The sequence below is a fragment of the Neoarthrinium moseri genome (assembly GCF_022829205.1).
Source record: "Neoarthrinium moseri strain CBS 164.80 chromosome Unknown scaffold37_Wmoseri_CBS_16480, whole genome shotgun sequence".
In the NCBI taxonomy this organism is placed as follows: domain Eukaryota; kingdom Fungi; phylum Ascomycota; class Sordariomycetes; order Amphisphaeriales; family Apiosporaceae; genus Neoarthrinium; species Neoarthrinium moseri.
In genome coordinates, this window is record NW_026055151.1 from 292,206 (window position 1) to 308,822 (window position 16,617).

Consider the following 16,617-nt stretch of genomic DNA (forward strand, 5'->3'; position numbering starts at 1 on the left):
TGCTCCGAGAGAGACCAGAAGTGCTGCGCATTTCTTCAAAGGGCAGGTCGGCCACTTGCACACATCGCGTTGCCTTTACATCGCCTTCGGAGTGGTGTACTTGTATCGGGCGTTCAGGGGATTCGATAGGTATTTACTGATCCATGATACCCATTAGCATGCTGCTCAAGAAAAAATATTTACGGCAACACCTTGGTTCCAATAAAAAATGGGTATCCTGCGGTTGTGAAACTGCAACTGGCATGCCACTGACGCCGATTTGCCGCCCATCACACTGCCATCACGTCAACAACCATTGGGATCAACTGTAAGTTGATTCTGCGTAAATTATCACTAGACACTATGAAATGAGGATGCAATGCAACGCTGTCTGTGTACCGAACCGCAGTAGTGACTGTTGTGGTCAATGTCCTTCTATATGCACCCCAACTTTTCTATTTAACCATCCGGAATCGCTGCAAACCTTCACTGCAGTAAAACAACCCTCTTCTGCGCCAAAGGGAAACACCATGAACCAAACGGCTTGCTCGTGCTCCGCCGTTGCTGCCTCTACAGCTTGGCCTCGACTCAAAGCTCTTTCTTCAAAAAGTGCTCCGGCTTGTGTGTGGTCTCGTAGTCAACGTGGACGTAGGCTCTCTCGATGTCAGGCAGGTCCTCCAACTTGAACTGCAGCTCTTCGGCTACGTCATGCGTGGCGCGCAGGCTGGCCTCGGGGTCCATGACGATATCCACCTCGGCGATGAGCCGTGGGCCGCTGTGGTAGACGCGCACGGTGTCGATGCCCTGGATCAGGTCCGAGTGCGTGACGCAGACATACGTGATCAGCTGCTGCATCTCGACCGATGCCACGACGCCGACGAGCAGCATGAATTCGGAAAAGGCGGTGCGCAGCCAGATGACGGAGATCAGGACGGACAGGATGATGGCACCCATGGGGTCGATCCACCAAGCCAGCTTGGATCCTCCAACCGAGGTCAGAATACCGAAGCCGTTGATCAACAGATCGTTGCGGTGGTCCTGCCAGAGAATGTCCACTTGACTGTACTTGTCCTTGATACCCCAGCAGTACAGGAACAGCGCAAGCTTGGTGGCGAAAGCGATGGCTACAGCGATGATGGACGGGAAATGGAAGTCCTTAACACCCTCGTGCTCGTTCTCGGCGAGTTCCTTGGCGGAGAAGGCGATCAGGATGAGGGACACGGCTGTCATCATGAAGCAGAAGAAGATATTGCCGGCCGTCTCGAGACGTGCCTTACCGCTGGGAAATCGGTTTGGATCCACGCGCTTGACAGCTCGGTTTGAGAGGATCAAGAGCAGATTGCTCATGGGATCGAAGATGGAGTCTGCCATAGTCGTGAACAGAGACAGAGAGCCAGAGGAAATGGCACCGTACATCTGCAAGATGGACAGGATGATGTTTGCTGCGAAACTGCCATAAACGGCAATCTGATGCCGGAGGTGGTCATCGCCCTGAGTCTGCTGCGCCTCGGCACGATGTTCTTCGACCGTCTTGAGCAACCGCTCAATTGTCTCGTTCTGCGCCTTGTAGAAGCCCTCCAGCTTGTGGGCCTTCAATGCACTGCGACCAGGTAGGCGAGCAGTCAGCGATTTGCCGCCATTTGGCGCATCCGCGGTCCGCTTGCGAGATGTGTTGGCCTTGATCTCATCCAGTTGGGCGTCAGTCTTGAACGCCGACTGGAGGTTGTAAGGGTCGCTGCCCGAATACCGCCTGGTCGCCTGCGATTCAACATCGCTTCCGTTCATGTTGGACGGATGACGGGCAACGGGGTGCTCGCCGTCGTCATTTACGGCTTCAACGCCGGTGCTGGTGCCGTTGCCGTTCGCAGGCGAGGACTGCGCAGCGTGCCTCGGAGTCGAGCTCCGGGAGTGGTTACTGGGCTCATGATGAAGCTGGAAAGGATGCGGGTGCAGCGTGATGCTGTTGGAGAGATCGGGCTCCATGGCTCCTGAAACAAGGTGAAAGAGCTTCTTTTACAGCCGGCGACACAGGGTTTCGAGTTTGTTTTCCTGTCGTGAGTATGTTTGGCGGGCAGAAGGAAGAGTGTGCTGCTGCGAGCTCTGGGGGAACAAGACTACTGTAGGGCGACGAGCGAGATTATAGGTATCGGCCAGGTCCGATTTGTGCGCTGGTTACCTCCCCAGGACGTACTGTAAGAACGAGGCAGATTGCAGCCAGGGATGACGGAGGCAACTAGAGAGGAAGGAGAAACGGCTACCAAGCTCGGGGTGTCTTGGTAGCCCGAGAAATGAGAGCACGTAAGGAGATCACTCAACTTTTATCAGATCACGCTAGATTGATTGCGGAGGCTTTCTCCTTCGCAGGAGGGGAACCTTCGGTGTAGTGGCAGCGCGGCTCCTTGGCGAGTGCTCGGCACGGCAGCTGTGTGTGCGCGATACACGCGGAGGTCAGACAGGCACAGCAAAAACCAAGCCGTCGCTAGCATCACCATCTTGCCACGCCGGGGGGGAGGGCTGCGATTGGGAGGGTCTGCGCTGCACGTGGCCAGCGTGGGCTCGAGATTGGCAGCCAAGCAGTGACGCTGGCTGGGGCAGTGCCAAGGCTAGCAGGCACCTCTCTAGTAGATCTGAAGGGCCGACAAACAAAAACCCCTTTGCCCTTGGGCTTGGGGTGGGCAGTTGGGCGACGGGCGCCGCGGGTGGAAAAGCCAAGGGGCGTTGTGGAGTGCAGCGTACGGACCAGCTGCAGTCTGCGCTCGGCATCGCCAGAACGTCGAAGGGAGGTTCGGCCTGGAGGCTGCGACACTTCCAAGAGGTTCAAGTAGAGTTTTGAGGCTCAAATCCAAGGGGACCTTAATGTCTTTATATATCGCCCCGGCTCCAGGGTGCGGCGATCGTCCCGAGGGGCTTAAGCGTTTCAGCTTCGGTGAAACTCGGAAACGATTGCTCATAGTTGCACCACGGCACCCGAGGAATCGCTCGATGGCCTAGCTAGCCACGACGAGCCCACGCTACAGACGAACAGATACCTATGTACATGGCCAGGTCCACCCGTTTCTCAATGGAGCTCCTCGAATATAGTCGCGATTGACGATGGGCCGATACTTGATGTAATTATGCCATGGCTACTCCCAGCATGGCCCGTTCTATTCACGTCAGGGATCATCTATAAGCACTTGGTGTAATGAACCACATGTGCACCTCCTATAGTGTCCACCCGCTCCCGGTCCCGACTTGAGAGCAGTGGACACCCAAAGCACCATTCAACCCACTTAAACACAAGGGTATCGCAAGCTTACAACGCCGCATCCGCCCGTCTCAGAGGATGTGCCTCTGTGTTGAGCACCCACTTATCCAAGTCCACCACGTCCCAAGCGCTGAAAACTAGATAGAAGTACTTCAGCGTCTCGGCGAGCCAGAAACTCTCCATACTGTTGACCTGGAATGGCCTTTCCTTAGTCACGTCGTCCAGCGACGCTGCCGCTATCTTGGTGTGCGTGTGCTTTTCAATGGCAGTGAACATGTCCCAGGCCTTGTCCATCCACGTCGGATCACCTGTCATCCTGTACATAAGGAAGACGGACTCGATTGCTTCTGGTCGTAGAATGTACTTCCGGTCGTGGATATCCAGCATGCCTTTGGGCAACTCTCGCGCGTCGACAATATCCTGCATCTGTTTGTCCGAGAACCCTTCCTGATGGGGGCGCCAGTGCTTCTTCAGGCTGTCCATCCACCGTGTCTCGGTCCACTTGCAGTCATCCTTGCTGGTATCGGGATCGCAGGGAATGAAGGTGAATATTTCGGGGCCAATGCCCGAGGGGGTAGTCTTGTAGGACCAAACACAGCCGTCTGTGAGCTGAATGGCCATGTCCATATCTGCGGGCCGGTTGAAGATCTTGGCAGCTAAGCCCACCATGCCACCTGCGAAACATGTCAAGTGTTGGGCTCGTGCCGTCATCTTGATCTCGGGGGTGTCGTAAGGACTTGACACTCTGACATCGCCCGAGAAGAGCAGCGGCAAGTTCTCCGGGTTCAAGGCACGACGGAATAACTGCTTCTTCGCGACATCGATAAAACCCTCGTATAACTTCCGAGGTTGCTCCAGCATGCCGCCAAGGAGCAGATATTGCTTTGGGAAGTACTCGTACAGAGAGTCTGACATGCCGCCCAGTGTGAACGTATCCCCCGTGAACTCGACCGGGGTCTTCGAGGCGTCCAGGACTACAGGCCACATGCCAGGCAAATACGTGTTGCTTTGGCCTCGCTCCATCTGGTCCGATATTCTCTGTGCAGCGTCGTGGTACTTGAGGTCGCCGGTCAGCTGGGAGAGTTTGGAAAATTCCAAGGTGAGGGAGCCAATTTCTGCCACGAGAACGGATCGCGGCGCCGTCTGCTCCTGGCCCTTGACATACTTGCGCCAGTCCCATCGTGAAATGGGCATCCGGTTCGGGGTGTCGAACGCGCACATGAGCAGTTCTCCCACCTCCTTCGCCTTGTGGAGCAGATTCGGATACTTCTTCCCACTCAACTCGTATGCCGCCAAGAAACCACCGAGGTACCGGATCGTGGTCTCAAAAACATTGATGTCTTTGGCCGGCGTCGTTGCAAAGTCAATCTGATCACATGCCTGGGCAGCTTTTGCAAACTCGTCCTCCAGGCCCATGATCCATAGCGTATCCAAGGAGTCAACCAAGGTCGCTGCCCATCCGGCGAAAGGATTCTTGTAATCGCCAGTGACGGGAGTAACCTCGTCTTGCAGCCAAGCATAGGTCGTGTATCCACTCCAGCTATGCTGGAAGCTAGCCTTGACAGCGGCAAGTCGCTTAAGCCGCTTCTTCTTGGACGCATCGTCCTCTTGCGGTTCTGTGGCCTGCACTTTCGGAATCGGTGCGGCCCGGGGCTTTGTGGGCAACGGGGTTAATGTCTCGACTGGGTAGCGGGTCGGCAGTTTCTTCCAGCGCATGTCTTCCAAGGCTTCTCCGTAATCCAAGTCGCCGGCCTTGCCAGGTCGCATGGCCGCGGGTCGGACACCTTCAGACGGGCCCCATGTGTACCACCAAGAGCCGAGAAGCCAAAGACCGACAACGGCGAGTATGATGCGCATGCGACGGACGGCCATGGCGGTGGCTTCGTATCTCAAATGAAGTTAAGTGGTCGGTCGGGAGCACCCATCGCGTTGAGGCGCGGTCAGATTTCGTCGTATAACTCGTGGCCTGCAACGAGAGAGCCGAAAGCAGGGGCCAAAGAGAGAGGCTGAGAATCAAACCTAGGCAACAATCCGAGTGAATGGACGGATTAATGATATCCAATTGAGTACCGAAAGGTGTATATGAGCCGAAGAGCCAAAGAGCCAAATAAGGACAGAGGGAGAAGCCCGAACATGCGCAGTGGACGAGGCGGGAGGAAATGCAGATAAACGCGATGAGCAACCCGTCTCCTCCTAAAACTTGCCAAAGTCCTGGAAGCTCCCCTGGCGCCCCTGGCTCCCCTGTCGCGGCTGCACTGCACAGGCCACTTTGTGGGGGACGAGCCGCTATGGGCGCCACCTTTCTGCTGTCTTCAGGGGTTGTGATCAGCCAACTGCCAACTGCCAACTTTCTTTCTTTCTTTTAGCTAGAGGTGTCAACCTCCCTCCTTCCAATGCACGAGTTACCGTACTGCAGTAGGTCTCGGACCAATTTCAAGTCGCAATAGTCTAGACGCAGGCAGTTCGTTTATGCTATTTACCACGTTTCCTGGAGGGAGATGTCGACTGAAGATCTCAAACACGACCCGCCCTGAAGCAAATCCTAACCATCACTCTTCAAGCGTATCTAAGCACAGATCCAACAAGTACATCAAGAAAATTGACTGTATAGACATACCAAGAATTCTGGATTTATGATATATAAATCACTTGTGATAGAGTACCTTAAGTTCTGAGATCTTTATAGATCGATCTACTTGCCGCAGCCTGCGGGCCTATTGTACCTCGTAGCCCGCAGACGTCAGTTTTATGGTGTGGAGCTTTGGGCGTCTTTTCTCTCTACCCCAGTTATCTTATCGGCGATAACTGATAAGAAAAAAAGTTGGAGGGCTGTCGCAGCTCAAACGAAATAGACAGGCCCTGGTCACCTTTACAGCCAGCAATGGGCAGATCGTGAAGATGAAGACAGACTTCAAGGTGAGATGCATGCGCCATGCTTGCGCGACCGTGTGCTGATTGAAACCGCCAGTTTTCGAACCTGCTAGGCACTGTCTACTGCCAGGGCAACCTCGTCTTCAGCCCCGACGGCACATGTCTCTTCTCCCCAGTCTCCAACAGGGTGACCGTCTTCAACCTTGTAGAGTAAGCATTCCTGGCCCCCGACGCCGCTTTCAACTGCTCACAGTCCCCTAGAAATAAGTCATACACGTTGCCGTTTGCCCACCGAAAGAACATTGCCCGCATCGGACTCACGCCGCGAGGCAACCTGCTGCTATCTGTTGACGAGGATGGACAAGCCATCTTGACCAATGTGCCGCGCCGAGTGCCCATATACCACTTCTCGTTCCGATCCAAGGTCACAGCTCTCGCTTTCTCGCCTTCGGGACGTCATTTTGCGGTAGGCTTGGGCAGGAAAATTGAGGTCTGGCAGGTGCCCTCGACGCCGGATGCGAATACCGAGGGTGAACTGGAGTTTGCGCCCTTCGTGCGTCACCATACCCATACTGGTCATTTCGACGATGTGCGCCACATAGAATGGTCTTTGGACTCGCGGTTCTTCCTGACTGCCTCCAAGGATTTGACCGCAAGAGTGTGGAGCCTGGACCCTGAGGACGGTTTCGTGCCAACGGTACTGTCAGGACACAAGCAGGCCGTCATTGGCGCTTGGTTCTCGAAAGACCAGGAGACCATCTATACTGTCAGCAAGGACGGAGCCGTTTTCGACTGGCAATATGTCAGAAACCCTAACGCGCCGCCGCCCGAGGACTCAGACGACGAGATGGAGGATGACGAAGCGGCTGATATGCGTTGGCGAATCGTGCAGAAGCATTACTTCATGCAAAACAGCGCCACAGTGCGATGCGCATCGTACCACCCAGAGTCTAACCTTCTGGTCGCTGGGTTTTCAAATGGCATTTTTGGACTGTACGAGATGCCGGACTTCAACATGATTCACACCCTCAGCATATCCCAGAACGAGATCGACTTCGTCACCATAAACCAAAGTGGAGAGTGGCTGGCATTTGGTGCATCGAAATTAGGCCAGCTCCTCGTCTGGGAATGGCAATCCGAGTCGTACATCCTGAAGCAACAAGGGCATTTTGACTCGATCAACTCACTAGTCTACTCTCCTGACGGGCAACGGATCATCACAACAGCAGATGATGGCAAGATCAAGGTCTGGGACGTTGAGTCTGGCTTCTGCATTGTCACCTTTACCGAGCATACCAGCGGCGTTACGGCCTGTGAATTTGCAAAGAAGGGAAATGTACTCTTCACCTCGAGCTTGGATGGGTCAGTCAGAGCGTGGGATTTGATACGGTACCGGAATTTCAGGACTTTCACCGCGCCAACGAGGTTGTCGTTTTCCTGTATGGCTGTGGATCCCAGTGGCGAGGTCGTTGCTGCTGGTTCGTTGGACTCGTTCGACATCCACATCTGGTCTGTTCAGACTGGTCAGCTGCTCGACCAACTTTCCGGACACGAGGGACCTGTATCAGCGCTGGCTTTCGCACCCAATGGTGGCTTGCTGGTCAGTGGGAGCTGGGATCGTACTGCCAGGATATGGTCCATCTTCAACCGCACACAAACGAGTGAACCTCTTCAGCTTCAGGCTGACATTCTAGACATTGCCGTCCGGCCAGACTCAGCACAGCTGGCCGTATCTACCTTGGATGGTCAGCTGACCTTTTGGTCTATCGCAGAAGCAGAGCAAATATCTGGACTTGATGGCCGCCGAGATGTATCAGGAGGACGCAAGATTTCAGACCGAAGGACCGCCGCGAACGTTTCTGGAACCAAGAGCTTCGGTACGATCCGATACAGCACGGACGGCAGCTGCTTGTTGGCTGGTGGTACAAGCAAGTATATATGCTTGTACTCAGTGAGCACCATGGTTCTACTGAAGAAGTTCACCGTCAGCGTCAACCTATCTTTGTCTGGAACCCAGGAGTTCCTCAACAGCAAGCTCCTGACCGAGGCAGGACCTGAAGGCCTTCTGGATGATGAGGGTGAAAACTCAGATCGCGAAGCCCGGAAAGACACCTCGCTGCCAGGATCAAAACGTGGCGACCCGGCCTCTAGGAAAAAGGTTCCGGAAGTAAGGGTCACTGGCGTTGGCTTCTCCCCTGCTGGTACCTCATTCTGTGCAGCATCTACCGAAGGACTTCTCATTTACAGCCTGGACAATGACCTTCAGTTTGATCCGTTCGACCTCAACATCGAAATCACTCCAGCTTCCACACTTGCAGTTCTTCAAACCGACCAGGATTATCTGAAAGCTCTTGTGATGGCCTTCCGACTAAACGAAGCAGGCTTAATCAAGCGAGTGTTCCAGGCAATTCCATACCCTGAAATCCCTCTTGTGGTAGAGCAGTTCCCTACCGTATACGTGTCCAGACTACTGCGATTTGTGGCTGCGCAGACAGAGGAGTCACCGCACATGGAGTTCTGTCTGCTCTGGATCAAAGCCCTCATGGACAAACATGGAAAATGGCTCTCTGCCAATCGCAGCAAGGTAGACGTTGAGCTACGAGTTGTTGCTAGGGCAGTTTCGAAAATGAGAGATGAAATACGGAGGTTGGCTGATGAGAACGTCTACATGGTTGACTACCTGCTTGGCCAAGCTCAGGACAAGACTCGGGATGGAAATGATGGCCAGGCTCTCTTAGAGGACAGCAACGAGACAGCGAAACTTCTGATGCCCGCTGGTGACGATGCCATGGCCGAAGAAGTGGGCTCGGAAGACGACTGGATCGGGTTGGATTAATAGATCGGAAAGGGAAGAAGCTTCAGGGACGGATAGAGCCATCACTCTCGAGACCGACTTTTGGCCTCGTGCGAACTATGAGGTTTGAGCCATGGAGATTCATTCCTTCCGGCCTGGGGAGGTGGATGCGATGATCCTTGCCACTTATAGATAACATAGGTTGGGCACGGAAGGAGCAGCAATCTTGTTTAAGAGCTGTATACACCACCTTATGTGAGATCCCCAATCGAGGGAGTCTGGCGTTTATCCATAAGTTCAATTGCAAATAAAATCCTCTCGAGAATCGCCTTAAGCCTGGCGTTGATGAGAAGTTGCTTTTTTAGATGGTCTGGTGATCTTAACATGGAACCTGCGGTCATGATGTTCACAATGCAGCATACCGGTCCAATGGTATCCAGCCACAACACAATGCTCACGCTGTGCATCTTGACGAAAACGCTAGGCGCGGGAATTTCTCACGGTTTATATTGAGTATCTAGGCAATTTTCTGTTTTCTACAGAATAAGGCTGGGTCAAAGCTTGGTCAAATCCCAGTCCTTTGCGTTCCGATATGAGAATATTGGTTCATTCTGGTCAACTCCTGCCTGGCTTTTCAACAAGGACGTGAAGCCCGACGCGCAAGCCTCAGCACCAAAGTGTCCGAACAGCTTGCATCTCGTGAAAATAGCCAAGTGTTCCAAATGAAGTGCAGACAAGTTGTTCATACATAAGCGGCAGACACAGATTTTCTCAGCACGTTCTGACATGCAATACTAAGTGGGTAGCAGCTTCATGTGGGTCGACCCACCTAACTAAGGAAACACTCTGAGTCCCAGTATATTTTCTCTCGGTGCTCGCACAATTCATCCTCAAGCAAAACGTAGCTTTGAAGTCAATTTGAGGGTACCGTGATCTTCAAGAAGCGAGCTTACAGTGTGGCCCGAGTAATCTGTGAACAGTTATAGATCGGAACTGGTGCTAAACCCCACTCACCCGCCAAAACGTCATCATGGCTGGTTGTGGCTGCTGCCTTGAGCAAAGCTGCCTATAATTTGCCACAGGTCTCACTTCACCAAAAGTACTGCAACCTGGTCGGAGTAGCCCGTCAAGGAAAGCTTTTGGGATACTGACCCATAGAGAAAGAAAGGCGTTATGATCTGAGTCTGAAGTCGCCTCGGAAGTCTTTACTGCAGGCTGAGTACGTAGGTGACTCACTACACATATACTGACCAATTATACAGTATCTCATGCATTTCAGGGATACCCTACAGTGGCTCTTACACTCCGGTTAATTGTGCATTAACATCATTATCGCAATGGTGAATGGCCAGACTTCTGAATTGACTATCCAAACTCATCCTGGTCCCGCTTGTTGAAGTTCTCACGGATTCCGGACCTCGTGCGCGAGCAAGACAAACAAGCGCCGAGCCCCCGAAAATACGCAAGCTTATACACATCCCGCAGGGTCGGGCAGTATGATATGACACCCTTGACACCACAACAGTCAAACTGTAAGACTGAGGGTTTGTAAAAACCGGTACTATCTAGGTGTGAGACCCCGGAATTGATACCAGGCAGTAATTCACTGCCTCAACAATCCCTACCACAACCATCCCTGACGTTGGTGTCGCGGGCGAGTAAGGCTTCGAGGGTGGCGAACCAACAGTCCTCCTCTCTAGGCTAAGTCTACGCGCGTTCTTGCCTGGTAAGGCGGCCTCCCCACAGTAGCCCTGGTGCGGCTCTCCAGCGACCAGTCACTATCACCACCCTTGAAATATAAAATCTCGGCTTACTCCTTCGAGTCGTCTGAGTTTGCTCTGCTTCTAACGGCACCAGATACTCCGATCGTTTTAAGGACTCGGACCTCAAGTTACACAAACCGGCGCAGCTTGAAGACTTGAAGAGTTTGGTTCTTTTCTCTCGAGATCAACTACAAGCCCAGGTGTCTGCGCAAGAGCTGTGCAAACATGGACATCAACTCTATGCTTCGTGGGGTTCTCCCCACGGTGGCAGAAAACGTCTCTGCCGCCACAAATAACACCTCCAGTCAGAACCACATGCAGCCAAACGTCGTCGAGACCTTACTGCCGCTGCTTGGGCTGCGGGCCTTCATGCCCATGTACAGCTTCATCGGCAATTGGCTTGGTTTGGATTTCACTTGGATTCTGTCCTTTTTCGGTATGATTTGGGCGATGAACAAACTGCTGCGCCAAGGCTATGGCACTTTGTACGGCTTCATCACGGAACACTTGCGGAGTAATATCCACATCGGAAGCAACGACGACATCTACGTACACCTAATGAGATGGCTTGCCCAGCAGCCCTTGATGTTCAACTCAAGATCACTGACTGCCGAGACTGTGAGCAAGACTGCATGGGAAGATGAGGATGACTCAAACGTCTCTCGAGACCAAACCGGCGTCTACCTGAATTTTTCCAACCAAGAAGCAAGAGCTGTACGTCGTACTATCTGGCCCTGCCTCCTTGGAACATAACTTACAATGAATAGCCTCCCCGCTTTATTCCTGCAATCGGAGTGCACAGTTTCAGGTGGAACGGCACGAAATTCGGGCTACATCGTAAACAAGAGTCCGTTTTCGATGACGGTGCCAGCAGCGGGTTCTCGTCATTCAAGGACCGAGAGGACTTAATTATCTCGTGCTTTGGCCGCAGTCCCGGTGAGTTTCCAGACGCAAACAATTTCCCAATGATGCGAAATTGACCAAAGATTAGAACCTATCAAGCAGCTTCTGAAGCACGTTAAGGAATGCCATTACAACAACCACCACGCCAGAACTATTGTCAAGAGACCCAGCCCCCAGAATCTGCGTCGATATGGTGGCCGCCACTGCTGGCAACAAGTTGCCGATAGACCTATCCGAGACATGAAGACGGTTGTACTTGACAACCAGCAGAAAATGCAGGTTCTGGCGGACATCAACGAGTACCTGCACCCTGCCACCCCGCGCTGGTACGCCAACCGGGGCATCCCGCTTCGTCGTGGCTACCTGTTCCATGGTCCGCCGGGCACTGGCAAGACCAGTCTTTCCTTTGCCCTCGCCGGTGTGTTTGGGCTCGACATATACGTTATATCCCTCCTTGAACCTTCTCTTACCGAGGAGGATTTGAGCGCACTCTTCAGCAGCCTGCCGCGTCGATGTATTGTCCTTCTCGAGGACATCGACACAGCCGGCTTGAAGCGCCCTGCTGAGGAACTCGCTAAAGATGAGGAGGCTAAGAGGACTCGCGGCAAGGGTGACCAGAAGGACACACCCAACGACTGGAAGGTCAGCGACTTGGCCAAAGCCCTTAAGAAGGAAGGCAATGATGACAAAAAGGGTATATCTCTCTCCGGTCTGCTGAATGCCATCGATGGCGTGGCATCACACGAGGGCCGCGTGCTGATCATGACCACCAACGTCCCGGAGTCCCTCGACGAGGCGCTGATCCGGCCCGGCCGGGTCGATCTACAGGTGGGCTTCACCAACGCCACCCGCTCGCAGGCCGAGGAGCTCTTCATCCGCATGTACGAGGCGGACCAGGGGCGTCGGCAACAGAGCGCGAACGGCTCGGCCACCAAGGCAAACGGCGCCGCCGACGGCCGCGCCGCAGAGCCCCTCGGCAACGGGCACGCCGTCCCGCCCGAGACGGAGAGCGCGATCAAGTCGGGCGACCTTGATATATCGGTGGAGCAGCTGCCGGGCGTGGCGCGCGATTTCGCCGACAAGATCCCCGAGTTCCAGTTCTCGCCCGCCGAGATCCAGGGCTATCTGCTCAAGCGCAAGAAGCACCCGCTCAAGGCGCTCAAGGAGGCCGACAAGTGGGTCGAGGCGCTGCAGCAGCAGAAGGCGTCCAAATCCAAGGTTCTGCAGGTGCAGTAGTAATGGCTGGCAGTTGGCTTTCAGGTAATTTCTATGTGACGATGGGGGGTTTTCGTTTTTCGGGGGATTCATGTTTAGATGGCCAGAGGGCAGGTTTCCCTGCACATCCTGTCCGAGACTCATGATATGGACAGCACGATTGTGAGGCAGCATGAAGATCGCTTTCCGCATAGCATCCTGTGGAGTTCAGCGCTACGAGACCATGACACACATATATGGTAAAGCAATGTAGTGCTCTTTAATAGATTCACGTTACCGGCGAAAGAAAAAAAAGAAATGCGTGTGTGTGCAGGGTCGGAGACTGATACCGATGTTTGGTAGGCCTGCAAACTATGCCGTGGTCTTCGTGGGTTGGAGTTCATGTGATCACGATGGTAAGTTTGATGACTTGAATAGGTTGAGTGACTCCGTAGGATTCCGAGAATGACCACCTACCGCAAACTTCGAAGCATTAACACTGGCTTCAGACAAGACTACACCCATTCTGACCACTGGAGGGTCCTATAAAAATCACAGTTGTCTAGAGGACGTTACGATCCTACTTGCTGGGCAAGCTTGGGTCCTCTTCAAGAGACATGTATTCTCCGGTTACCGTTAGTAGAACCGCGTGGTTAACAACTGCCTTTCTGGCACTTCTCGGCACTATAGCAACTTGTGCTGTTCTAAAAACAGGCCATGCCAACCATGTGCTCAGGGACAGCGGTGACCAGGCTGGAGCAATAATAGGGGGTGTCATTGGAGGCGGGCTGGTGCTGTTCCTACTCGCGATAGGCCTTTTCGTTTGGTGCTGCAAGATGCCTATCGTCCTTGGCCAATGAAACACAGCCCTACTTCTGAAAGATGTCGAAGCAAATACAGAAGATAAATGAATCAGAAGCTGGATGTTTCTACGCAAGACCCGTAGCCTGACAATACACCCGAATGTTCTCTCAAGTGAAGCCTTCTTAGCACATACCGACGGATCATTTCATACCGCCAACACGCAGATTGAGGGGATACTCATGGCAGAGCGGTTACATTTCCTTGATCCATTAGAAACCTGCCTATATTGCCGCGGTTAATCTGAGTCCTCGAGCAAGTATCATTGTGTATGTGGATGGAGGCGTTGGTCTGTGTATTTGATTATAGAGACTACGGTACATGAGCATATGTAAGCCATGGAGTATAAGCGCGGAGGCATGTGGGTCGCTCTTCCTAGAAGCGCAGACTTGACAAGAGGTTTCCAATATCGTACGGATGTACGAATTAGCTCAATGCAAAGAAGACAGCCCACCGCCTCTGTCTCTACCCGTCAAAAAGAGCGTGCGAATAATTTCCTGGGGCAAGTTGCCGTGCAGGCCTTTCTCATGGCAGTTGCGGCTAGTGTAGCGAAGCACGGGCACTTCGCCGGCATTGCATGACGGATTCAGGCTGCGCTAATCCGTGCCAACCGGGAGTTGGTTGACTTTGCTCTTAGCAAACGACACCTGCAGAGGACGAGATAGGTGTGGGCGGTTCAGGGTGGATCACGAACCCTCAAACAGCAGTTAGTGGTACGTGTGAGCGTGTTTGTCGGTTGAGCGGAATCGTGCACTGCTCCGTTGCTCTGTCACAGCTAACTTTAAAGAAGTTGGGTACCGTACGGATTGCCTCAAGAGGGTCCAGTCACTAATTGGACTAAGATTGGGGCTGGCTGTCAAAAAGCCCACTGGGCTTAAGTTGCTGGCTTTCTGACTGGACCCTTCAATTTCAGGGGTCTGGCAGGTACGCGTTACAGGGGTCAATCAAGGGGGTCTAGGGGGGTCAAGGGGGGTCAAGGGGCTGGGTTGGAGCAACTCTGGGCGGTGGCGCCTGGCAGAAATTTCCCCATACCTCACGGGCGAGCTCGGGCCCCATTGGCGTTTTGGACGTTTAGCGGTGTCAGGCCCACAATTGTTCCCCTAAACTCTGGAAAGCCCGTCCCCAAACAACATCGCACCCCTTCAACGCCATCCCGAGTTGCCAACAACCCATCACCGCCTCCCGCCCTCCGCCTCCGCCTCTGCCTCTCGCATCGTCTCCCCCATCGACACCCGCGACACCGCGTCCACTGCAGCACGATGGCGTCCGCCCAGCAAGGAACCGCAACTGCCATTGGCATTGCCAATCTGCCCAACCGCACGTCCTCCCCCGGCCCCCCTTGTCTTGTCCCGTCCATCGTACGGTCGACCTCCGGCTGATGTGCTAACTCCTGGGCAGAGCGTCACAAGATTGTCGCAAAGAGAGGCGCTGCTTTCACCATCATGGTATGTCCCTCCGCCGGGCGAAATGTCTCTTGTTGTGTCACCTCAGCTGACCGTTTGCCTCTTCCCCAACTCCAGGTCGCTGGTGAATCCGGATTGGGCAAGACCACCTTCATCAACACCCTCTTCTCCACCACCATCAAGAACTACGCCGACCACAAGCGACGCCACCAGAAGCAGATCGACAAGACCGTCGAGATCGAGATCACAAAGGCCGAGCTGGAGGAGAAGTTCTTCAAGGGTACGCGTCTACTCCGTTGGCGCACATTTGCTATTGCACCGCATCCTAACCTCCCTTTGCAGTCCGTTTGACCGTCATTGACACACCCGGATTCGGCGACTACGTCAACAACCGAGACTCATGGATGCCCATCATCGAGTTCCTCGACGACCAGCACGAGTCGTACATGCTCCAGGAGCAGCAGCCCCGTCGGCTGGACAAGATCGACCTCCGTGTCCACGCTTGCTTGTACTTCATCAGACCCACTGGCCACACCCTTAAGCCTCTGGACATTGAGGTCATGAAGAGGCTCTGCTCCAGAGTCAACCTCATCCCCGTCATCGCCAAGGCCGACACTCTTAGCCCGGCTGATCTGGCCAAGTTCAAGGCCAAGGTACTTGCACCCTCCCCATTGCCCCACCCGAAGACCGTAATTCGCTGACCATACCATGTACCAGATCCGAGCTGTCATTGAGGCCCAGAACATCAAGATCTACCAGCCACCTGTTGAGGAGGACGATGAGGCCGCCGCCCAGCACGCCAGGAGCCTGATGACCGCCATGCCGTTTGCTGTCATCGGCTCGGAGAGAGACGTCAAGACCAGCGACGGCCGTATCGTCAAGGGTCGTCAATACTCGTGGGGTGTGGCCGAGGTCGAGAACGAGGACCACTGCGACTTCAAGAAGCTCCGCTCCATCCTGATCCGTACCCACATGCTGGACCTTATCCACACCACGGAGGAGCTGCACTACGAGGCGTACCGCGCCCAGCAGATGGAGACCCGCAAGTTCGGCGAGGCCCGTCCCCGCAAGCTCGACAACCCCAAGTACAAGGAGGAGGAAGAGGCCCTGCGCAAGCGCTTCACCGAGCAGGTCAAGGTCGAGGAGCAGCGTTTCCGCCAATGGGAGCAGAAGCTCATTGCCGAGAGAGACCGTCTCAACAAGGATCTCGAACAGACCCACGCCCAGATCAAGCAGCTCGAGGGCGAGCTCGAGCAAATGCAGGGCAGCGTTGCCCGCAGCGGCCGTCGTTAAGCCACTCGTTGTTTATACCCCCGGTCCGCCTTGTTCCTCTGTTATGTTGAGCGTTTCCTCGAGAGCAGCAGTATTTTCGAGCCTTCTCGGTTATAATGAAAGACGGCGTTTCGTACGAAAATGTCATGCCCTAGGCCGCTGGGATGGCCCATGGATAGACATGCTTAAGAGCTAATTTGTATCTGTTCGACGACTGGAGGAGGGACGACAGATGATGAAAAGGAGCGGTGAACGCTGTAGGGAGCCCCCTGGCCCCCGGTCCGATACCCCTTGTACTCGGAATCGTTGGAGATTGGAGAGGAAGACGAC

The 16,617-nt window shown here is 54.1% G+C and overlaps 5 protein-coding genes across 5 annotated transcripts; 3 read left to right on the forward strand and 2 right to left on the reverse strand.

Annotated features, from left to right (window-relative positions):
* Nucleotides 1-567: 567 nt before the first annotated feature.
* JN550_008711 (uncharacterized protein) lies at nt 568-1,962 on the reverse strand (the record flags this gene model as incomplete). The annotated part of the gene is made up of 1 exon (XM_049320702.1): nt 568-1,962. The coding sequence occupies one exon, from the start codon at nt 1,960-1,962 to the stop codon at nt 568-570; it is 1,395 nt and encodes a 464-aa protein (XP_049169369.1).
* A 1,312-nt stretch (nt 1,963-3,274) lies between these two features.
* Nucleotides 3,275-5,098, reverse strand: JN550_008712 (uncharacterized protein; the record flags this gene model as incomplete). The annotated part of the gene is made up of 1 exon (XM_049320703.1): nt 3,275-5,098. The coding sequence occupies one exon, from the start codon at nt 5,096-5,098 to the stop codon at nt 3,275-3,277; it is 1,824 nt and encodes a 607-aa protein (XP_049169370.1).
* A 1,026-nt stretch (nt 5,099-6,124) lies between these two features.
* On the forward strand, nt 6,125-8,933 carry JN550_008713 (uncharacterized protein; the record flags this gene model as incomplete). Its single annotated transcript, XM_049320704.1, has 3 exons — nt 6,125-6,142; nt 6,195-6,307; nt 6,359-8,933. The coding sequence occupies 3 exons, from the start codon at nt 6,125-6,127 to the stop codon at nt 8,931-8,933; spliced, it is 2,706 nt and encodes a 901-aa protein (XP_049169371.1).
* Nucleotides 8,934-10,879: 1,946 nt separating this feature from the next.
* Nucleotides 10,880-12,793, forward strand: JN550_008714 (uncharacterized protein; the record flags this gene model as incomplete). Its single annotated transcript, XM_049320705.1, has 3 exons — nt 10,880-11,368; nt 11,422-11,590; nt 11,646-12,793. The coding sequence occupies 3 exons, from the start codon at nt 10,880-10,882 to the stop codon at nt 12,791-12,793; spliced, it is 1,806 nt and encodes a 601-aa protein (XP_049169372.1).
* Nucleotides 12,794-15,054: 2,261 nt separating this feature from the next.
* On the forward strand, nt 15,055-16,308 carry JN550_008715 (uncharacterized protein; the record flags this gene model as incomplete). The annotated part of the gene is made up of 4 exons (XM_049320707.1): nt 15,055-15,057; nt 15,133-15,295; nt 15,358-15,668; nt 15,733-16,308. 4 exons carry the CDS (start codon nt 15,055-15,057, stop codon nt 16,306-16,308), a joined length of 1,053 nt encoding a protein of 350 aa, XP_049169373.1.
* Between the last annotated feature and the right edge of the window lie 309 nt (nt 16,309-16,617).